This window comes from Sminthopsis crassicaudata, chromosome 4, assembly GCF_048593235.1.
Source record: "Sminthopsis crassicaudata isolate SCR6 chromosome 4, ASM4859323v1, whole genome shotgun sequence".
Lineage (NCBI taxonomy): Eukaryota > Metazoa > Chordata > Mammalia > Dasyuromorphia > Dasyuridae > Sminthopsis > Sminthopsis crassicaudata.
Window position 1 is genome coordinate 455,930,553 of NC_133620.1, and position 24,592 is coordinate 455,955,144.

Here is a 24,592-nt window from a genome sequence, read left to right on the forward strand (position 1 = left end):
GATCAATTAAAGTAACTTCTGGGGAATTAATCCTAATTGTTCATTATTAATGACTAAACTTTACCAAAAAAAAGCTTAAAATATTATCTACAGCATATGAATAGCATTGTAAAAATTCTTAAATTGTTTTTTCAAACAGCCTAATTTTTTTTTTTTTTTTATCTCCTCTTCTAATGTATTGAAACTAGTTGTTAAAAATTCTTTTAGCACTGTGGGTGGGTGCATATGTGTGTTCACATATGGCTATTTTTATTGATCTGTGGTAGACTTGGTTTTATTTTTTTCAATTGTTGATTTAAAGCATCTAACTGAAGTAATAAAATTTTTTGTTTAATATTGTATAAAAAATCTTAAGAATTTGGTTTTTTAAAATAAAGGAAGTTCATAATTTTTTGGTTATTTGGGTTCCACAGTTAAAAGATCACATTTTTAAACGTTCAGGTTTCATAGTGTTTTGATAGAAACAAAAGTTGTTCAAGATATAAAGCATTAACTATTAGAGAATCTGTTGTGATCTCTATTTGTACTCATTTAGGTTTTGTTCTCTTTTGTCCTTCTGATAAAAATGATGAGGGACTGGACGGGTTGCTGGGTTTTTTACTCCTGCTTCTAGGCATGATGGTCATGTCGGAGTTAAGAGGCAGTTACGTGTCAGGGAGGTGAAGCTTTGGTTTCAAAATCACGGATCCGAGGTGTGAGTGTGCTTCAGACACTTTGATCCCTGTCACTCTGAGCGATCACTTACCCTTTTTGTGCTTCAGTTTCATCTGTAAACCAAGAGGGATTGTACTTAGTGACCTCCACTGTCTCTTCCAGCCCTTGATCTATCTGCTAACGGGGAAAGTGTAGTAAATATTAAAAGTGTTACTTTTTACTTGCAGTTATTCTTGTGAAAAACAAGCTAGAACATAAAGCTTAAGTAGCCCAGCTATGAATTCAACACTGGCTTTTGAGTCTAGCAAGGACTAGTTATTTTCATAAAAAGAATAAAAAATGATATAAAAAATAGATCACATTATATAGTACTTTAAGGTTGCACTGCAGAATTTACTCATGACAGACATTATTCGGGACCAAACAGAAGGCAGAATGGTTTAAGTTTATATGGATGACTGACTGAGATGACTTGATCCCTTCTTACCATGCTGCCCCTAAAGTGGCCTTGACAGGTGGATAAATAGCCAAGGGGTCAAAGTAGATAATAGCATGCAAGGCCTAAAATGTTTCAGCTTTGCCTCAGACACTAAATTTACTATGTGACCCTGGACGAGTTGCTTAACCTCTCTACCTCAGTTTCCTCATCTATAAAATGAGGATATAACAGCACCTACTTTCCAAGGTTGTTGTGATGGTCAAATGAGGTAGTTTTTTTTTTTTTTTTTAATTTTTTTTATTATATATATATATATATATTTTATAATATTATCCCTTGTATTCATTTTTCCAAATTACCCCCCCTCCCTCTATTCCCTCCCCCCGACGACAGGCAATACCATACATTTTACATGTGTTACAATATAATCTAGGTACAATACATGTGTGCGAATATCATTTTCTTGTTGCACAATAAACATTAGAATCCGAAGGTACATGCAACCTGGGCAGACAGATATTAGTGCTAACAATTTTCATTCCCCTCCCAGTGTTTCTTCTCTGGGTGTAGCTAATGAGGTAGTATTTTTAAAGTACTTAGCATAGTACCCAGCACACATAGTAGCTTAAATGTTTATTGTTTGAACTACAGAATCAAAGGATTATTGATCACTTTTAAATCTTGATAATGTTTTTAGGTCTTAATTGGTAATGTTAGCCAAAGTTTTAAATGAGCATTCTTCTTGGAAAAAACTCCTTTACCAGTATTATAATGTTTGGAGGGAAAATAATCAGGCATTATTTTTCTGGGACTGAATTTGAATTCAAGAAGATGAGTCTTCCTTACTTCAACCCAGATATTCTATTCACTGCCCCATCTCCAATAAAATGTACATCAATTTAAGTTATGCAATAATTATATATTCAGTTGTGACTAATTAGAAGGTAAAAAATTATTCAGCAACTAAAGGAAGTATTTATATTATTTTCTACACTGCCTGTAAATTTTAAAAACTGAACTTAATGAAGTTTAAGGAGATTTTATCTTGGGCATTCTGTGGTTTTTTAGGTTTTTGTGTTTTGTTTTGTTTGTTTTTATAAATTTTTAGTTTGGGATTTCATCCTTTCTTAAAAAGGCTTGCAAGGAATTTTTTGAGCTTATATGTACAGTAAAAACTTGTTCATCTATTAAACAATTAGACATCTCAAAATTTCTTTGTAGTGATATTTTTAAGTTACACTTCTGAAATACAACAAAATGCAAAAAAATATACATATATATATTTAGTCATATTTGATTAATAAAGTAGAATGGTCCTGGGTCATAAACACTGGTAAGGTTTTCCTATTGTCAGTAACAGAGATACTTTTCTGATGGGAAAAATGGCTTGCCTTTATTGTTTATATAAAACAACTCCTCACCATCTGGGAAACTTCTGGCCATCACTTGTGCCATAATGAAGCATGAAGGACATGGCAAAATTGTGAAAATGAAATTAAACTCAGCCATCTTTTTAAAAAAATTTTTTTTTAATAGTTTGGAAAACACAATGTGAAATGTTAAAAGGTGAAGGATTGATTATTTTAATGAAGATTTCTATCTTCTCCCAGACAAAGCACTACAGATTGTACTAATCCAGAGAGCACCTCTTTCCTTTTGCACAAATTGACATTTTAAAAACTCTTTAATTTCCTAATCCATTTAAAATTTTATTGTTCATCCATAATACAAAAAATATATAGAAATTGTGCTTTGTGTCTCCAGCTTTATTTCAAAATTTCAGTGTGTTAAATCTCATTAATTAATTAACAGACACGTTGATTAATTGCTAGGTTTTACTACCTATCCATAGGAGCTTATGTTTTATCAAAGGAAACAACCTGTAGACAAAATATTAGGGAGGAGGGAGATCCACTTACAGCTAGAGAGATTGAAGAAGTTTCATGTAGGAGATGATTTCCTTTCCTCCCTCATTCCCTCCCTCCCTCCCCTTGTAACAGTAGGGGGAAGAGGGAGCATCTGGTTGATGTAATGGATAGGGCCCTGAAGTCAGGAAGACCTGAGTTCAAATGTAGCCTAAGGCACTTTAAATACTTCCTGGCTGTGTGATCCTGGGTAAGTCACTTAACCCCAGTTATCTCAGCGAACCCTCCCCTTATCCCCCCACCCCCCCCAAAAAAAAAATTTACAAGGGCTAGGAAAAATACTGGATTTACCCAATTTTAAAAAGAAAATAAAGACTTTGCAATTACAAAAAAAAAAAAAAACCAATTAAAATTGTTTTTAAATACTTACTACAGTGTTCTTCTAGAGTTTGGGAAGAGAAAAATGTGCATTCTTTGGGTGAAAAAGTTAAGACCCTCTTTTCTATTATTTTTTTACACAAAACAGTTCATAAAAATCATATTGTAAAAGAAATTCTAGACCTCCCACCCTAATAAAACAAATAAACTTCAAAAAAAAAAAAAGGTTGTCTTCTCTGGGGATAGGATTTTTCATCATAAGTCCTTCAGAGTAGTCGTGGATCATTGTACTTCTGTTAGTAATCATCCAAGAACATTGCTATTACTTTGTATTTCAGTACATTTCACTTTGCTTGAGTTCGTGGAAGACTAATATCCTGAAAATATCCTGCTCATTGTTTCCCATAGAACAATATTCCATGACAATCACAAGCCACAATTTATTCAACCATTCTGTAATTGACGGGCATCCCCTCAATTTCTAATTCTTTGCCCTGAGAGGAGAACTACTACAAATTATTTTTTATTTTTTGTAAATCTCTTGATATTCATGCCTAATTATGGGGTTGTTGGGTCAAAATGCATGAATTTAAAGCCCCTTTGAACATAGGTCATAACTTTTGGTCATTTATCAATTGGAACATGGCTTTTTTTCTGTAAATTTGACTCAGTTTCCTCTATGTTTGAGAAATGAGGCCTTATTAAAAGCTTCCTTCAAAATTCTTTTTACAATTACTATTGCTAACTATAGTTTCCCCTCATTTATTCTCTTCTCACCTTGTCCAGGTGTTTTGCTACTGAGCACCTCCTCCTTTAATATGCCTTCTCTTTTATTATTCTCCTCCCTTCTTTCTCTCCCATTTCCCTCCTATTTTCCTGCAGAGTAAGATAGTTTTTTGATGAAAGGTTCACTAACTCCCTCTCTTGTCCCCTTCTGATTTCCCTCCAGGCTCCATCACCTTACTGTCCCTTATTATCACTTTGTATTCATTTTATAAATAGCATATTGTCTGGGAACATGCTGTTAATCTGTCCCTTACCCCCATCCCTCTAGTAGAATATATACCTGGGGCCAAAGGTTATCTTTTATAGTTTTATCTTCATTTCTAGCACAGTGCCTAGTACATAATAGTGCTTAATATATAGCGTTGATTGGTTAATCAGGATTCTACTTTCTGAATTTTTTTTTCCCCCGTCATTTCCTTAAATGAGCATTCTAGGATGTGGCAAGGTTTCTGGATTGAGGGTTTTTTTTGTTTTTTTTTTTTTTTGATAATGTGGTGGCTCTTGGCATAAAGGATATAGAGTAGAAATGGATAGACACCTAAAGAGAGGCAAGGTCATGGCTCTAAAGACCAAACCTGGGCTATATATAGGAGACTTGGGGTGGGGATCAATAGGAAAATATTGAAGATGGGGGTTAGGGCCACAGGAAATAGTTGGTGGGTTGAAATCCTAGAAGAGAGTTGGTGACAAGTGGGGTTCAGGGCATTGGATCACAGATTTAGAACTAGAAGGGACCCTTCAAAGGTGTCTGTAGTCCAAACATTTTCCTCTTACAGATGAGGAAATTGAGGCTTGGAGAGCTTGACTTTGGAAAGGAGAAAAGTTCCCCTTTTCCTCAGGGACAGTAATATAGAAAGGGAGAGTGTGAGTAATGATATTGTGAGGTATGGCATCAAGAAGAAGGAAGAGATGCTTTAGTGTTTCTTAAGAGAATAGATGAGACTCTTTTATTATTATTATTATTATTTTGATAGCAGAACATTTTCATTTTTTTAAATAGTTGAAAGCATGTGAAAGGTAACTTTTTTTTATCTTAGTCTCTTTAATAGGACACATTTATCTAAAACCTGAGTGTTCCTACGAGAGATTGGGATATTTTCTGACTAATTTTTCCAATGCTAAAATTCCAATGAGAAGAAAAGAAAGTGATGAAAAGAGTAGTAGGAAATGGATAAAATGGCCTAAAATATAATCATCATGGGGTTTTATTAAATATTGGAAGATTGGTGGAAGAGACTGTTGGGTAAAGTAAGAACATGACATTTCACGAAACACAAGCAATATGATTTCTTGAGTATGGCTCTTCTAACCTTAGGACTGAAGGAATGTACTTAACAGGATCTGTGTGTTGGCAAAGAAGGAGGGGCTTCAGTATTCTTTGGCCTCTTGTTAGGGCCCCTTCTCTGCAGTACTGCTTATTGTCAGAGCAGTCTGTGGAAATGATAGTAAGCAAGTTAGTACCTTTATGTTCTTTGTGACTTTAACAATAACATTAATAGTAACAGCAGCTAATTTAATATGATGTTATATTTATCTAAAATTTTAGATAAGGTTATGTTAGCACTGTGCTAAACACTACAAATATCTCATTATATCCTCACATAAACCCTGGGAAGTGGGTGGTATTTTCATCCCCAATTTATACATGAGATAACAGGGGCAAATGGCAGTAACTGACTTGCCAGGCTCACCCAGCCAATGTCTGAGGCCAGATTTGAACCCAGGCCTTCTTGACACCAGACCTAACGCACTCTCCACTGCACCACCTAGTTAGCTAATATGATGAAAATAAGTGGTTTATAATTAGTGGTAGATATTCTATTCTATGGCTGTGTGACACTTTAGGTTTCTTGGAGATGCAAGAGGTAAGTCCACCTTGTGTGTTTTCCAAACCCTTAGCTAGGGCTCAAGCACTGTTGAAGAGTTCCATCTCCATATGAGGGTTTATGTCCATATCCATATAAGGTAAATATTTTAATGGTTTATGTGAACAAGGAAAACCTGCCTAGGCTTAATTTTTTTCTAACAGGAGAGGAATCTTCACCAGCCTTTCCTAGTCTTGCCACCATTTCCCTCAACCCTGTCAGCACATCTAATATTTGGGACCTGGTGGTGGTATGGCCACGTCCAACTTGAATCTAGTTTGGTCATAAAAGTGGTTTCTGTCATCTGTTGTGAAACTGCAAGTGTAGATAACTTTAGAGAATCTTGAGTTGGAGAGGAGCCCAGAAGGTCTGATCTGGAATAAACAATCTCTATAATGTTATATGCTCTAGTCTAATGTATAGACTAAAGTATGGAAAGTAAAGTATAGTCTTAAAGTATAGACTAACCTTCTGGTTAACAGGTGGACTCCAAACTGCTCAATAATTTCATATACTGAGGGATCCTCTGCCTCCTGTCCCACTTGTGAATGTCCCTTAATGATCAGGAGGCTTCTATAAATTCTGCCCAATAATCCTAGATCTGCCCTCTGGAATCTAGGTAAACAGATCTAATCTAACAGCCCTTAAAATACTTGAAGACATCTATTATGTCCCCTAAGTCTTTTTTTCTTCAGCCTAAGCATATCCAATTCACAGAATCACAGATTTTCAGAGTTGGAAGGGACCTCAGTGGCCATCTAGTCCAACCCATACCTGAAAAAGAATTCCCTCTACATCATAAGGGACAAGCAGTATCCAGCCTTTACTTGAAGACCTCCAATGAGGGGGAAACTCACTACCTGTCAAGGCAACCCATTCCAGGTAGTGCCCTAGGTATGATGTTATGTTGTGAATGTTAACTCCCTTTACAGTTGTTTAGATATTTTATATTCATGTATCAAACCACATGTAGAATTGTCATTCTGAGAATCAGGAGTTGTGGGTAATGGTAAACCTTATCTGGGCTTTTAGGTGAGTCGGTTACCTTTTCTGAACCTGAGTTTTCTCATTTGTAAATTGGATATCCAAGGAATTCTAGGATAGTAGAGCTCACAGGGACCTTAGAGATCATCTTTTCCATGGTCATTACTCTCCTTCCTTATTTAGAGGATTACTATATAAAGATCAAGTAAGGCTTTGTAGTGGATGTGAAAGAACCGCTGCAGAATTGCATATGGAGTTATTATGTAGTGAGTTGGATGTTGCCCATTTTTGTAGTGCAAGATAGAGGGTCTGTTAATTGTATGTTCAGATAAATGATTTTTTTTTCCTTATTTTTTTTTTTTTCAGTTTATTGTTTGACATTCTGAGATTCAGGAATGGATATATCCCATAGAATTCAGGTGAAAACACTTTTGAATTAGAGAAATAACTGAAACATCTTAAAAGTTTCAGGAGAAAAACTACAAAAATCAAACTTTTTCCAAACTTATTTCATTGAGTTAGGTATAGAGCTGATCCTAATTTCTCTTTTAAAAATAAATAAATAATGGAAAGGTTGTGCTGATATGTATTGCACCTTCTCTTTTCTCAAAAGGCATTTGGTTCTGTTTGGCTAAGTTTAGAGAGGCTTCTCACAAGAACCAACATTGGTTCTGAGGTTAATTTTGCATAATTCATGCAACCAAGTTTTGATGGATTGTTATCTGCATCTATGCAGAATGTAGTATTCACACTGATTTAACATATCTTTGATATATTGAAGTAGGAAGAGAAATCTTAAGGTAGTAACCATTTGATAAATGTTTTTAAAAAAAATAATATTTTAAATATCAAAGAAATCTGCAATAACTATAACTTGAGCATGTGTTACAGGTATGATCTATTATTTCAGGGTATTAAACTTGTAAACTAGCCACATTTTCTTAGACAAGGAATTGGGTTTCAATACTTTATCCCAATAATGGAAATCAAAGTAGAAAGACAACTTTAAATATTTACCAAGTATACACTATATAAAACTAACCTTGAAAATGTGTTGGATTGGGAGTGAGCTATGGGCCCTCAAATTAATTTTGTTCTTATCTGTCTTTTCCTTTATGCTTATACTGCCATGTTAAAGGATTGACCCTAGCACAAATTCTTATTCCTTAATTTCTGGGTTATTACAATAATTCATTCCTAACTATTCATTTCATATACTTCAGTTTATCTGTTATAATAACCTTTTATAACCACCAGATTTATTTTTTAAAATGACAAATTCACTCTGAGGTGAAGTCTGAGGACTTAACGCGTGTTTGTTTTTTTTTTTTTGAGGGATGGTTAAAGAAATTGCATGTGTTTAGGTCAAAAGAATGGAAGGTAAGATGGGTTGGCTCTCAGTTTTTTAAAGTGGCTTTTGGGTTGAAGTGACTTTGAATGCACAAAATTGCCTTTTGATAGTCCTGGAAATTTATTCCTGTTTATTTGGAGATATTTAATCAGAGGAGATTGGGTTAACTAACCAAGAATATAACAGAAAGTTCTTCATCAATTAGATCATATCCAACAACCTTGAAAGGTTGCCTTTGATTCTAAACATTTTAATTTTAAGATGAAGATTGTATAGATAATGTTCTAAAATAAAGGTTGAAAAATAGTCGGTTTTTAAGTGCAACTTTCAAAGACATATAGTTTTTGAATAATTGAAATTCATACGGAACTGAATGAATACAATTCCTAGCAGAATTCTAGAATGTGTTTTAAAGGACTGGCTATGTTCCCCAGAAAAGGACAATCATCACTATCAGCCAGAAGTTCATCAGAAAATAAAATCATATCAGATCTTTTTTTTTTTTTTTTTTTTTTTTTTTTTTTTAAGGGTTACTAAACTGGTGGATTAGGGAAATGGTTTAGGGGCATATAGGATAGGATATCTGTTTCCAAAAGGCTTACGATTTATCATCATGATGTAGTTGTGGATAAATTCGATGTGTGCTGGATATAGTTAAATAGATTTTGAATTGATTGAATGATGAGAATCAAAAAAATGGTTGATTGATAGTCAGGCATGAGGCATGTCTTTGGTATAGAGCCAGAGTCTCTGAACCTTACTTTTAGTCATTTGACTTAGATGAAAGTATAGACAGTGCATATTAATCAAATTTTTGTGTAAACAAAAGGTTGAAAATGAGTAGCTATATGCTGAATCATGGAATCAGGATCCCCAAAGACCTTGACATTCATTTTAACAAAATGTAATGGGGGGGACAGGTAGGACTAAATGGAATTTGTGTAAAAGGATCTGGTGATATTAGTGAATTGCCAGCTTCAGTGAGTCAGCAGTATGATGTAGCAGGAAAAAAAAAAAAAGCTAATTCATTTGTTAGCTGCACTTAAAAGAGGACTAGAGTCTCTCTAACAAGGAAAATGAGGATTGAACTGTATTCTAACCTGGTTAGACAGGCTTGCCCTTTTAGGAAGGACATTATTAAGGTCTTTTTTATTAGCATGTCCAAAGGACTGGAGATACTTAGCCCACAGAAAAGAAATCTCAATGATGATGAGACATGAAACTGTCTTTAGACAGATATGGGAACTGTCTTGTGGAAAGAGACGTTTGATTTATTTTATTTAATTGTTAAAGCTAGGCATAATGAGTGGAAGGGCTGTTAGAGGCTAAATATCAAGAAAAGGATCTGTAACCTGAAAAGTAAAAGTAGAATGGGTGAGTTCTTCATTACTAAAGGTCTTCCAAGTTGTGCTTTATTGTGGGGTTTTTGTTGTTGTTGTTTTTATAGTAACAACTTTTTATCATTCACCCTTACAGAAGTTTTTTTCTCCCTTCCTCTCCACTTCCCTCACCTAGACAGCAAGTAATCCAATATTTGGTTAAATATTTGTTAAACATGGCACACTTTAACATTAAGAGAAATTTTAGAAGTTATTATTGGACTGGTTGACATCCTAGATCTCTTCAAGCTCTGAGATTCTAAAAGATATAAATCTTAGCTTATGGCACTGAATGAATGTCTGTGTAACCTTGTTTATGAAGAGGTAGAAATTAGTTTGGATAACTTAGTGGTAATTAAGATACCTTAGAAGAAGTGGCTTAGTGGTACAAGGGGATAGAGTGCTGGAATCTGGAGTTAGGAAGGCCTGGGTTTAGATGTGGCCAAGACCCTGAATCCATCTGCCTCAGTCTCCACAACTGTAAAATGGTTATCATAAGAGCACCCCCCTCCCAGAATTAAATGCTTGTCAGAGTTCCCCTGTCCCCATCCCATGACTTCTCAAGTTCCTTCTCTAAAATTCTACAATAACACAGGTACCACAATAAGCTTAGAAAGAAGCTGTCCCTTTTGAGTATTAGGGAAAGTTGTATAATAGAAAAAATGGAATTTGAGGTAGACTGAAAAAAATGAAAACAATTTTGACAGGCAAAGATGCGGGGTAGGGCTGGGCAGAGAATTCCATGTAGAGGGAAAAGCATGGACATGAAATTAGGGACATAATTTCAGAACGATGAACAGTTAGCCTGACATAGAGTTTTAGGAAAAAATTTGGGGAATTAAAGCTGGAAAGGTAGGTGTGGCACCCATATTGTAGCAGTCCTTGAGTGTCAGATTGAGGAATGTCAACTTTATTCTAAGTAACACTAAGAATTTGGAGCCAGAAATTAAACTGCTGATATATCCCAGGTTAGATTGAGTCTCCTTTTGCAAAATATACTGACTTTTGTTCATTTAATGGTTTGAAAACAAAGACATTTGTAAGACTCGTTTTTAATGTTTATTAAATAGGCAGTAGAAACATTACATGCTTCAAAATAAAGATTATATTTGGTCATTAAATATTTTTGTTTTCATTTTAGAAATCGAGCTATAGCAGATTATCTTCGTTCAAATGGCTACGAAGAAGCATATTCAGTTTTTAAAAAAGAAGCTGAATTAGATATGGTATGTTCTCTTTCCTCACGAACTCAATCTGTATTACAAAGACATTCATTCTTAGGGACTTGCAGAAAAACTGCATGAGGCACATAGACACTTTTGGTGATCTGAATTATGGGAAGTGGTTGGAATTAAGCTCACGTGATCAAAGGGCCCCAAGCGACCTCTGCTGGAGACAGAAATCAAAGTCCAAGATATATATCCCATTCATGGCAGTGCTTTTTCTGAAAACAAGGCCAATGTCCATTGATGGGCATCAGCCTATGCTGCACTCCAGTGGAGGGCTTCATGGGCTGGGCCTCTGGGACCGATTGCAAGTGCCTGGCAAGTTGAAACTTCAAGACTGTATACATAATGACTGTTCCAAAAGAAAAGAACTGAAGTCAGATGGAAAGCCATGCACTTAGAATGATCAGAGCTGAGCATAGAGAATAAAGTTTCGGGGTTCCTCCTGCCCATCTTCCAAGGTGGAGACCCAGTGCTATGCAGTTATACATGCACTGTCAGGTTTGAGCTATCTGAGTGCCACTGAGCTGGTTTTTCCTTATTTGAGTCAGAAGAAGAGAGTGTGTTTGAGGATGAAGCAGAAATCAGAGGAATCTTTCTTAAACACTTCTTTTCCCTCCCTTTCAGAATGAAGAGTTAGATAAGAAATATGCTGGCCTTTTGGAAAAGAAATGGACATCAGTTATCAGATTACAAAAGAAGGTAACTTTTCTGAATTTGTCAGAAACAAATCCTGCCATGTTGTTGTCTTCAGCTGTTAGAAATGTCTCCTTTTAACAAATTTGTAAGTCTATTTTTATTTTCTCCTCTGAAAAGGAGATAATTATATTTTTCTTTAACTTAGGTCTTTGCTCTCATAATGTACTTTAAAATGCTGTCATGAATACTTGTCTTTTTAAGTATATAAATTAAACTTTTACTTGAAGAACTGGGAACATTTAATCAAAATGTTTGTCAGACTTTTGTCTTCCTGTGGTCTTTTGTTCATAATATGTACTGAATGTAATCTACATTGAACCTGATTAAAGGAGCAGGAAGACAACAAGTGCAGGCTAAGGTAGAGAAGGGGGAAAGGAGGCTGGTGAGGAAGTTGCCCCCAAGGAGCAAGGATATTCAATAAAAGTATTATCTGGTACAAATAAAGAAAGGGAGTATGGAAGAATTATCAGGGGAACTGGAATCAGCATTGTTCTTGCTTAGAGAGACCCCGAGACTTCTGCATCTTGGCCAACATGTCAGAGAGGATGTCATGGTTGAGAAGAAAGGAAACTGAACTTCTGTTTGGATCTGAGATAGGTAATATGTATAGTTGTATGGAAAATTAGATTTTAATCATATTGGGATTTAGTCATAAGATTAAAGGGTTTGTGGTTTGTTTGGGATTTTACTTGTTTATTTTTGGTACAGTTAAAAAAGTTTTAGGTTAAATCTGGGGGGAGACTATGTAAATTACCAAAATTTTACAACTACCCTAGTCATTGATATAAGGTCTAATTTTAAAAAATAATGAAATATAATGTACTTAACACACAAGAGCTATCAGCTAATAACAGTTCTGAAAGTTTACTGAGTTGTTTGTATCTATAGCCCTTAATTGTTTTGTTTTGTTTTAACAACAGTTAAAAATTCATCAGAATTTAAACAAATCTGGAAATAACTCTTCTGTTCCATTTCAAGGTTATGGAATTAGAATCAAAGCTAAATGAAGCAAAGGAAGAATTTACGTCAGGTGGACCTCTTGGTCAGAAACGAGACCCAAAAGAATGGATTCCTCGACCTCCAGAAAAATACTCGTTGAGTGGACATAGGAGTCCGGTCACCCGTGTCATTTTTCATCCAGTTTTCAGTGTTATGGTCTCTGCTTCTGAGGATGCTACAATAAAAGTAAGTTGTTTGGAGGGAAGGGAAAAAAGGGCTGTTATTTGGCTTGGTTTAGTTTGTTTTTTAAGTTGCCCAGTGCCCCATTAGGGTAGATTAGAGACATTTAGGAAATGGGAAGAGGGAAAAAAAAAAAAAAGAGGCTCTTTTAAATTTTTAAACTGGCTAAGTGAATCAAAATCTAAAACAAACAAAAAAAAAGTTCTTATTCCTTGGGAATTGTATTTTCATGGCAAAATTTTACATTGGGAGCTCATGTTCCTATGTAAAGATCTGCAATCCTGGTGTTTGTAGGTTCTGAGTGCACCTGCATAGTGGCCTTGGGATGGTGTCAGGACACTGAGGGGTTCACAAAGTCAGCAGCTGATGGTTCTAGAATCCAACCAATAGGGTGCCTGCTGGGAAACATTTAACAATTGACTCAAGTTCATAATCTCAAAATAATCAACAAAATAAAATATCAATAGTATTTGCTACTGTTCAATGCACAAGTGCTCACATTATAAATTTAATAATAAGCTCCCATGCGCTGGTTTGATCTAGATCCAATGCATCTCTAAATCCGCCTCTCCTTACTTATACTTCTATTATATTTTGTCAAAGAGCATTTAGTTACCTCTGTTGGATAAGTTTCTAGTCATAGGAGGTGTGTAGGGTAAGGTGAAAGATTAATGAAAAAGAGAAGCTAAAGTGAAAATAGTACTAATTTATCTTTAACATATTATTTCCTCTGTGCCTCATTTTCCTCATCTGACAGATGGGGAATAATAATGAAACAATAATATGGGTTTAATTGATGGGATCCCAGTAGAAGTCAGGAGACTTGGATGTTCATTTGTTGCATGGATACTCCTAAGAATTTTGCCAAATTAGCTCTCCAAAACTGAGCCCTGAATTTCCTTATCTGTGAAAAGGGAGGCAAAATAAGACAATACATATCAAAGTGTTTTGAAAAGTATTTAGAGTGGTTTAGAAATATAAAATATGGTTATTGTTGAATTAGTTGGCAGCAAATCAGTGAATATTTATAAAGCACAGGGAAAGAAATTAATATATTATAGGTTTTCTTTAAAATAGCAAGTATCATTGATATAATTTAAAGGATTCAGAGAAGAACTGCTGTGGATTTTGCATGTTTACAGTTCAGGTTTTAATTTTCACCTGAAAATATTAAACTGATTCTGTATATCCAATGTCTTTTTCAGTATAATTAATTAATATTTTCATCTTTTGGGTGGGGGTAGAAGGTAGGTAAAGACCCAGGCAATCACTTAAATGAAAATGTGCTGAAAATGATACAATCATATGAATAAAATTACTCAATTTTTTTCCTGTCCCTGTTTTTGGCCTCTTTAGTTTCAACCTTTTGGGCTGGCCAGTGATAGCACAAAAATGTGTCTTCAAACATATTCTAGGATATTAGATCTAGAAGAGAACTTTAAAGATCAACTTATAAAATGATTGTTTTTCATATACAAGTAAATGTGCGTAAAGCACAATGCTTGAAGGCTAAGTTCTGATGTGGCAGTTTAGGAAATTTTGATCACCTGTAAAGATTCACATATAGGTATAAGAAGATCTTATCTCATTTTCTTTTAGAGAAATTACCTTTCAGAAATATCTAATGGATTCTGAATCAGTTAGTTGTAGATTGAATTGTACAGCCTCCAAGTCCCTTTCATTTCAGATATCCTATGATGCTATTTTCTCAGCCTTCTGAGAAAAATGGATTTGAGAGAAGTGGAAAATGTTGAGCAAATAGTACTTGGTAAAATTCTTTCTTTAGTTGCTATGATTTGACTTCTTTGATTAGGTGATATTTGCTGTGGAAAAAGTACTTTTTTTTCTCATCACATTTGGCAGGGGGGGGGGGGGGGGGAGGGAGGAGTAACCAAAAAAACCACAATCTTTATGATTCTGTGAGAGGCTTCAAAAACAGGAAAATCTATTGTAAAACAATTTGTAATGTAAAGCAATGTAATAATTAACTACATTATTTACTACAAAAAATAGACAAGAAAGAGCTGTTTGAAAAGTAGTACTGGTGAGCATTTAAATTAGGATTTTTAAAAAGATATATAAATTAATCAGATTATTTTTCCATCTGAAGAATATTATCCAGAAATTAATACTTAAAAACTTAATGCTGTTAATTGAAGGGTGGGTGTGTGATTCATTGTCTGATTTGAAGGAACACATTGTTTTTGTCAATAAGATTTTTTTTTTTTTTTTTTTTTTTTTTTTTGGTGTTTCAGTAAAAAAATGGGTGGTTTGGAGTTTGTTATATTCAGCTACACTTTCCTGAGAACATAAACATCTAAATGAAAGTTATTTTTCATAATGAACAAAGAAAAATATTCTTCAGTGTGCAAAACAAAATGATTATCCATTCTGTTATGATGCTTCCATTTAAAAAAAAAAGCAACAACTTTGTTTTGTACATCTTGAATACTCAATATTTAGTTATAAATATTAAAAATAAAATTAAGTCTAAAAGATGTGATGGTATAAGCAAAGACTTGACTTGCATATAATAATGCAATGTTAGCAATTCTTGCAAATTTACTCTTGGATCACATCAATTGAATATTAAAGATTTTATTTTTATTTTTTTAAACAGCACTTTTTAAGGAATTTGCTATTAAATATCTGAAATCTAGAGATTGGTCATTACAGGGTTTTTTTAGTCTTTAAAATGTTACTCTGTTCTCAATGCTAAAGATATTCTTTTGTTGATTGGTCCTCCATAGAAAGAACTAAACATCTGAATCATATTCTTTCCTTTGTTTTCAAGAATGAGGAAACCCTTGGTTGTCTTAATGATTTTGTGATAATAAAGCTCTAATCTAATTGAAGAGGTGAAAATTGAATAGTTGTTAAATATTGTCATTTAGCAGAGGATGAATTTATTGCACATAAGTGACTGAGTTTTGTGAATATCAACTGGAGGAATATCTTTACAAGAAGCAATTAGACAGTTTTGTTAAAGTTACATTTTTTTTAAAAGTCTTATTTCAGCTCATCAGTTTTCTAGGACTGGGTTTTTAAACAAAGTAATATGGATGCCTTTGATTATGGGAAGGAATTCTATATAAGAGGGATAACAGTGGGCAAAACTTGAAGGTTAAACTTTAATTTGGCAATTTATGTAAGATTGCCTATCAAAACTCAGTATTTTTTTTTAATGCTATGTGGAGTAAGATCTTTATTTATTTTGTGTTCTTTTAGAGAAATTAAGAAATGTGGGAATAGTTTTTTTCCATTTTGATAGTGTTTGGTTAGATGAATGTTCATGTCTAAAATTGATGATTTACAATAAAGTGTCAGACTGTCCTGCTGAGTGTAAATGTAAGACTAGAGAGTATGAGGAATGACAGGCTGCTGTTAACCAATTTTCTGTTCACTTACCAGGTGTGGGATTATGAAACTGGAGATTTTGAACGAACCCTTAAGGGACATACAGACTCTGTACAGGATATTTCCTTTGACCACAGTGGCAAGCTTTTGGCTTCCTGTTCTGCTGATATGACCATTAAACTATGGGATTTCCAGGGTTTTGAGTGCATCAGAACCATGCATGGTAAGGTATAGAGGAGAAAATTTATCAGTGAGCAGTAAACTGTGGGAAGGAGACATCAAAATTTTGATCCAAAAAGGGAAAACAGAAGAGAAATTGCAGAGCGTGCTAACAGGCTTTCCTTAAGATTTACCATGAGTGTCTATTTTATACTTTTGATCATTGTTGAATTATGAATATATTATTGTTACATTTACTAAAGCATACTAAAGTTATCTTTTTTCTAATAGTTTTTTATTTTTCCAAATAACATGCAAAGATAGTTTTTCAGTATTCGCTTTTGCAAAACCTTGGGTTCCAGATTTTTCTCCCTCCTTTCCTCCCCTCCCCCCCAACAGTAAGCAGTTCAATATAGGTTAAACATGTGCTGTTCTTCTAAATATATTTCCATATTTGTCATACTGAACAAGAAAAATCAGATCAAAAGGTGAAAGAAAAAAGCAATGAAAAAACCCAAGCAAACAAACAACAACAAAGTGAAATTACTGTGCTTTGATCCACATTCAGTCTTTGTAGTCCATCTCTGGATACAGATGACTCTTTCTGTCACAAGTTAAAATTATCTTTTGATTATCCAGATTGGCCAGGTGAGAATGAATATGATAGGTAATTTAATCGATAAACTAATGATTATTTAAGAGATGCCTGCAACTGGAATTGTATAGCACTAACCCTTTCCATTAGGGAAAAAAACAAAAATACTTTTTGACTTAAAATATTTCTCTGGACACTTACTCATCTTTATGATGATATGGTGGTGGTAAAAGTGTCTTTTTAAAAATAAATAAATAAATAACGAAGGCACAAAATGAGTAAGCATAGAATTGAAGCTGAAAACTGGATTTTATGCCTCTACCCCATCCATAAATATACTCTGGGATTTAACTAGAATATCTTCAGTTGATGCCATCAAATTTTGTACAAAGTTACTTATAATTCTGTGGAGAAGCTTCCTACTTAAGGTAATTTGTAGTAAATCTTTTTGTGGAGTATGACAAATTGGAATTTTTTTATTAGATTTGGTTAGGGTATGGAATATTGTAAAAAGTGACCATTTTACCTTCTAGCTTACAGGGAAAAGGCTATTCTTCATCTATTTGAGTGTTCCTTAAAAGAAATGAAAATTTGTTTCTTCTGAAGGATGTCTGGGGCTTATCCCACAATTAGAAATAGAATTCACCATTGTGGTTTATTGAAAGCTATATAGAGATGAATACTATTTTTTATAAAATTTAGTGATTACTAAAATACATCAAGTTCTTTCTTTATATATGATAAATTTTGGCAGAACTATACACAAAACAACCACCCTTTTCCCTGCCCTTCCGGGTAGATTTAATTGGTTTCCTTGTTTCTAATGTTTACTTGTGACTATTCAAACAGTAGAAATACATAAAGATACTTGATAAATGTTTCTTGATGATAAAACATGTTCCATTTTAAATGTGTCAGAAAGACTTGCTATTTATTTAGAGGCATGTTTATTTCTTTTGTATGAATAGATTTGTCTCTTCAGACTTAATTATTTTTATTGAATTATTATTTGAATTCTCTGGAATTTATGTCCTAATGGAGTAATATGGACTTTGATGTACCACTGGTGGGACATTATTGAAGTTTTCCATTTGTGTATTTCAGGACATGATCACAATGTCTCTTCAGTAGCCATCATGCCTAATGGAGATCATATAGTATCTGCCTCCAGGGACAAAACCATAAAAATGTGGGAAGTGCAAACTGGGTGAGTGAATCTATTTGGGAGAAAGAAAAAAATAAAAAGCAATGATAGAGAACAGTCCATTCAGTGTGTGGCAGCATGTTACCTAGCGCATAGTAATTATTTAATAAAAATATTAACTTTTGACTTAAAGAAATTTTAGCCTTAACCCTGATAAGTTTGTGTTCTTTTAGTAAGAGTTATTAATCTTATTAATTATTAACTTGGCTATTTCATTATTATTATTATTATTAATTTTTAAGAGTTTCGAGCCTTAAAAAAGTTTCAAGTTGGGGGAAGAAGCCAGAAATTTAGGGTGATCTTCCCTCAGAAAGAGAGTTGAAAAACTCAAGTGACATGTCTTAGTCTGTATTCTTTGAGGACTACTGCAGGAGATCCCTGTGTTCACATTAGCCCATGATTTTTCTCATGCCATAGTATTTGCCTTCTCCCTCCCCAGCTGAGTTAGGACTAATTAGGTTTATCTTGCTTTATAGGGCTGTTGTCCTTGATTTCTTCTCTATGTTTTAGGTCCCTGTAGAGCTGTTTTGCTGATTGTCTTTCATGTTCTTCCTCACAAGTATCTGGTCATCTTAGCTTCCTTCTTTAATGAATAAATGAATTGCCAACCTTTTCCTCTTTCCCAAAAGAGGATCTCCCTGACTGGAGTTCTGGCATAAGCAATAGTCTCAATGACTATGCATCATTTAAAATTGTGCTGTGTTCATTACAATATAACATGGTGGGGGGTTTTTTTGTTTGTTTTGGTAGCTACTGTGTGAAGACTTTCACGGGACACAGAGAATGGGTGCGCATGGTGCGGCCAAATCAGGATGGCACCTTAATTGCCAGCTGTTCTAATGACCAGACAGTGCGTGTATGGGTAGTAGCCACAAAGGAATGCAAAGCTGAGCTCCGAGAACATGAGCATGTGGTTGAGTGCATTTCCTGGGCCCCAGAAAGCTCTTATTCCTCTATCTCTGAAGCTACAGGATCTGAGGTACCATGTTGTTTGTTTACCTTATGTTTGGGCTCCCCAACCTATTCTAGGACATTTGTCTGTTAAAAGGTTTAACAGTTGTCTATTAAGAGGTAGCAGCCCAAGTCTTAAGTATGTAGTACTGTAAACTAGTGAAGATCCATGCTGTTGGCATGTCCCTGACTTCATATTAACTCTGTTGTGACATGGAGCTTAAGAATGAAAACTGAATGCCTGAATGTTGAGGTCAATATCATCTGCACCCTATAGAACCTGCATTAAAGGTGGTTGTTTAAAAAATAGTTCATAAATTGAAAACATTTTTATTTGTAAACTTTGGAACTATTATCTTTCGGAGGTAAGTTCAGGAAAGACATTTTATCCCCAAATGCTCCTTTTGCTATTGCATTAATTAGAAAATCAAGAGGGCATTATTGGGAAGTGGCTAGAGAAGTGGTGTCAGATTCAAGAAGACTTGAGTTCAGATCCTACTTCATTTGACATTGGCTGACTGTGTGACCCTGGCAAGTCACATCACTTTCAGTGATACGACATGCAGAAAAAGATGCCATTCTACGTTGGTGGCAAGAGTTTGTTCACCTGAGAGTTCTTTAAATCACTTAAATAAAGTCCTTATTCTCCATATGGGGTTTCTATAATAAATGAGACATTATTTCAGTAAACACTTTAAAAGCCATTGCTTTTTAAATTAAAGTTCCTCTGAAATCTCCTGACTTTTAATTGGAAACAAATTCAGGATTTCTGGGTTTTTTTTTTTTTTTTTTTGTTTTTTGTTTTTTGTTTGTTTGTTTGTTTGTTTTTGGCTGAGGCAATTGGGGTTAAGTGACTTGCCCCGGGTCACACAGCTAGGAAGTGTTAAGTGTCTGAGTTCAGATTTGAACTCAGGTCCTCCTGACTTCAGGGCTGGTGCTCTAGTCCACTGCGCCACCTTGATGCCCCACTAATAAATGTCTTAAGCAGGACTGTGTATGTATGTGTATATAGCCATGTGTTCCACTGGGACAAGTGCCTGAATCTGTTGGGCCTCTGTATCCTTAGCTGCAAAGGACCTCCAAGATGCTTTTCTTCTCTAAATTAGATGATTTTATAATCTTAATTATTAAGACAACTGGATCTTAACCAATTGTGCGTCATTTTCACTTACTGAAGGTAGTAAGGTTATGCACCAAACCTTGTGTGATCCGTTAGGATCATCTGCTAAAAAAAAAAAAAAAAAAAAAAAAGAGCTCCTACTTCCCAGGATTTTTGTGAGGGTCAAATGAGATATTTGTAAAGCATTTAGCACTGTGCCTGGCACGTAGAAAATTCTAGCTTTTCTAATGACGACAGTGAGGATTCTTCGAGAAGACTTTGGTCTGATGTAAGATCTCTGCATTGCATCCAGTTAGTTTCTGCTTCACTGGATTAGAAATATAGGTCATTGCTAAATGGAAACACTTTCAAAAGTCTTCATATGATTTTTTTTTTTTCCTTACATGGGAAATCTGATTTTGAAATGTTGTCTCTGTAGACTAAAAAAAGTAGCAAACCTGGGCCTATCTTGCTATCTGGATCCAGAGACAAGACCATTAAGATGTGGGACGTTATCACTGGCATGTGCCTTATGACCCTTGTAAGTACTTTTGTTTTTGTTCATTTCCTTAACCTTTGCCCTTTAATGATTTTGGGGCTTGAGCTGCTTGTTATGCATTCAATCTGAGGCAGTTCTCTCCTAGCTTCTTCCTTTTCCCCTACCTCCCAAGCAGTTTACTAATAACCAAAGTGTCATCTTTTTCTTTTACATTTGACTGTCACTCTGGTAGGAATCATATCTGTACCACTGGCTATGCTATGTAAAGAGAATCTGCAAAATGATCTCATCTGAAGGCAAACAAGAATAATTGTTCTGAGATTTTGTAACACAGTGATGCCTGTGTTGCTAGTTTAGGAATTCTGGGTCACTAGATCACTATTTGTATAACTCTCCTTGTGGAGGAGAAAAAGTCTTAGAAACTAATTGAAACTGAGTTTGCCATTGTTATTTTTAGTCTGTAGGACTTCTGGTTTTTCTGTTTTTATAGAAAGTTCTTTTCTGATTTTGTTATGAAGCCTTTACTTTGTCACATTCATTTATTCATGTGACGTCAATCACCTAAGAGTTATTTCAGCATCCCAAGGTTAATAATGCCATCCTGGGATTTTCATTGTTATTCAAAAAAAGTTTTTATATTTAATTATGAAAAAGGAGATGTGGATGGCCCTCTTTATTATCTCTCTCTGGCTATGAGAATAAACACTAAATGAAAATTTGAGCAAATTAATCCAGAACACTGATAATCATTTCTGTCGCTTGGGCATGTGTGAAAACAAGGCAGTCATTCTCATAAGATCACATGTCAGCATGCCTTCTGAATATTCACGTGAAAGTATTGTGGGATAATCATGTCCCTTGGGCCATCACTACTTCACTGGTGCTGAAGCAGTTGTAATTTGTGTATTAAGGGGATTTTTCTACTCCTGAGAACAAACAATGGCAGAGCCTATACATTTCAAAGCAAGGGACTATTAGGCTCTCCATCCTTTTGTTGTAGTGCACAAAGCCTCTTCTCTGTCAATGACATGAGGGAGAAGATTCCTGTTCCGTGTTTCATGTAGGCGTTGGATTAGGTGACCTGAGGCCCAAATGTCTGCATGACTCGTGTCTGCCGGAGAGAAAGGGAATCAGCTTACTCTGATGTGATTTCCTTCCTCTGGTAGATAGGAAGTAGGTCACAATGCTCAGGCAGGTACTTTGAGAGACAATAGCCATGGAGGCTGTGGGCAAGGTAGGAAAGACTCTCTTGCTTTTTAGCCTCAGGAGATTCAGGATCCAAACTGAACCTCAACATCCTTGTGACCTTGAGCAGCTTCTTGTCCATCTGGGGCTTCTGTTAGGTTGAACAGGTGATTGCAAAGTCCCTCCCAGTCTGGATCCTATTGGCCTGTGATCTATTTAAGTTGCTATTTCTTTTTGCCACAGACATTCTCAATCTTGGATCGCTTTTCTGTTTTTTTTTTTTTTTTTTAAGGTGGGCCATGATAATTGGGTACGTGGAGTTCTCTTCCATTCTGGAGGAAAGTTTATTTTGAGTTGTGCTGATGACAAGACCCTACGTGTGTGGGACTATAAGAACAAACGATGCATGAAGACCCTCAACGCGCATGAACACTTTGTTACCTCCTTGGGTATGTACTAGAACAACTTGACTTTGAGTTTTAGTTTGAGGTGTGCCTTGTAGAGCTGAAGTTACACAAGGAAGCAAGCACATGGATCTTTTACCTGAGGTGCTTTGGGGGGGGGGGTCAGAGAAAAAGCCAGCAGACTGAATTTTTATTTTTATTCATTCATTCATTCATTCATTCATTCATTCATTCATTTATTTGTTTATTTATTTATTTTCTTTGCTGTTTCTCCTTAGCTTAACATAATCTCACTGGTGTAGTGACTATTTAGTTTCCTAACTTTGTAGCCAAAAAGTTAATGTCAAAGTTCCAGAGTTGATCAATTAATTGGCATAGGAACTAGTTCATGGTTGATTGTTTGATATTAGTTCAAGATTTGGGTTTGAGCTCTTATTTTGCACTCTTGTTTTCCTGTTTTGGATAGTTGACAAGATTCTCTAGATATCTTTAATTCTCATTTGGAGAGTAAGAAAGGGTTTTTTCTTTGAATTGTACATTTGTGTATGGGGGGGGAGATAAGGTAGACTTACTAAGAAAAATATTTCAAAAATCTCTTTGTCCCTTCCTCCCTTAGAATTCCAGGAGGAAATTCTGACTGCTACATTTGCTTTATAGTTTATAATGGGAATATACTCTGGAGAGAAAATTTAGATCATTTTTTAAAATAGCTGCTGACTTTTTTATTAAGGTATGGATTGGATTGAGGCAATTGATTCCCAAAGCAAGATGAGCTATCATATCTGACACCATTTTCTAAGAAAGAGTGGTTGTTCTTGAGCTGCTGTTATGTCTCCTTTTGTTTATTTCCTATGAGATTTTGGGCACTCCTCCTGGTAATTGATATGTCTATTTTGCTCGTCGGAATTGTATTGAACTCCAGTTGAGTTTCAAATGAGCCTTTTCTTTCTTTTCTCCTTTTTTATTTATTTATTTATTTTTTATTTTTTGCCTGTTTGTTTTTTGCAGATTTCCACAAGACGGCACCATACGTGGTTACTGGAAGCGTAGATCAAACAGTAAAAGTATGGGAGTGCCGTTGATTGATTCACATTTGATGACTTCCCCTCCCTTTCCTGGATGCACTCAGATACCATGGTTACCCCCATTGAGCTCTGTTTAAATAAATATTGTCCTTTCATGTAAATTATTCTGGATGTAGATTGAGCTTATTAAATGTTACACACAAAGTATTCATGCATGGTGAATCCAAATTGTATACTGTAAATTTACATACGTTGTCTAGAAGTACCATAGGGTTAAAAACCTGGGCTGGCATTGGTCACACCAGGCCTAAGAAGGCAGAAGTTGGATAAATTGAATTAGGGCACTAAACTGAAAAGTTGATGGTGTCATTCTATGTCGGGTTATTAATTCCTGTTTTTCTTTCTGCTGTCTGTTGGTGCCTGGGTTGGTGACCTCATTCGGGGAAAAAAATGGTTGTTGTTAGGGCTCTTTCAGAAATGTGTATCTATGTAACATCACTTAAGTGTGCTTAATAAATCTTCTCTAAGGATGCTAGATAATAAGGCTGCAACTCAAAATCTTCTGAACCTTCTATGTAATTAATGGGAATGAAACCTTAGAATTTTTGTCATGACACTTTTGCCAAAACAATAGAATACATTTGTTTTGGTAGCTGATCAAGCAAAGGCTAGTGGTATCTTTGTATATGAAAATGACTGTAAACCTCAAATAAGAAGAAAAATCTCAGCAGCTAATATGATCAACCATTTTATTTTATTTGGTTTTTGAATTTTTGTAAACAGGTTTTAAAAACAACACTGTAACACTTTAAGCTTCTCTTTTCCACACTAGACATCTTTCCAGTGGTCCCCTATGTCCTGTTAGAGTACATTAGTGATGTGATTTTTCCAAGTAGAATTTAATCTTCCCATTGAGAATATGTCATGGTACAGTTCACTTTGATGTTTTCTTAGGGATGTGCAGTGCACACTACATAAGGACAGAGAGCTATTGGAAAGATTGTTTTTCCCATTCTGTAGGAAGTGGGAAGAATATGGGGGATCATCTCTGTTATCTTACCATCTACTTGATACTTTTTCATTTAGGGTCTTAAAAACAAAACAGGTTTTAACAGAGCTTGCATTCAAACACTGTCTTGTCCTCTGGCAGAGATGTATCTATATCTAGAGCATGTAGACATAATTGTCTACACATGTTCATATGTCACTCTACATAAATGTGCCCTCCATGTATTGCATCTTGGTTCTTTGAAAACTAAAGCACATAGATAGAATACGCTTTGTCCTGGAGTGCTGTACTCTGGAAGAA

General features: G+C 35.0%; 1 protein-coding gene across 5 annotated transcripts in view; it reads left to right on the forward strand.

Annotated features, from left to right (window-relative positions):
• PAFAH1B1 (platelet activating factor acetylhydrolase 1b regulatory subunit 1) overlaps nucleotides 1–23,490 on the forward strand; it is a 65,385-nt gene extending 41,895 nt beyond the window's left edge. For 4 of the 5 annotated variants that reach the window (XM_074263898.1, XM_074263897.1, XM_074263900.1 and 1 more), the window contains exons 3-11: nucleotides 10,843–10,927; nucleotides 11,555–11,629; nucleotides 12,605–12,811; nucleotides 16,217–16,385; nucleotides 18,021–18,123; nucleotides 18,871–19,099; nucleotides 20,610–20,711; nucleotides 22,147–22,303; nucleotides 23,267–23,490. In XM_074263898.1, coding sequence (XP_074119999.1) covers nucleotides 10,843–10,927; nucleotides 11,555–11,629; nucleotides 12,605–12,811; nucleotides 16,217–16,385; nucleotides 18,021–18,123; nucleotides 18,871–19,099; nucleotides 20,610–20,711; nucleotides 22,147–22,303; nucleotides 23,267–23,340 — 1,201 coding nt within the window. In that variant the 3' untranslated portion in view covers nucleotides 23,341–23,490. Of the gene's footprint in view, nucleotides 1–10,842; nucleotides 10,928–11,554; nucleotides 11,630–12,604; nucleotides 12,812–16,216; nucleotides 16,386–18,020; nucleotides 18,124–18,870; nucleotides 19,100–20,609; nucleotides 20,768–22,075; nucleotides 22,304–23,266 lie in introns of all 5 variants that reach the window. The other variant, XR_012481473.1, reaches the window with a different exon arrangement.
• The last annotated feature ends 1,102 nt before the right edge of the window (nucleotides 23,491–24,592 follow it).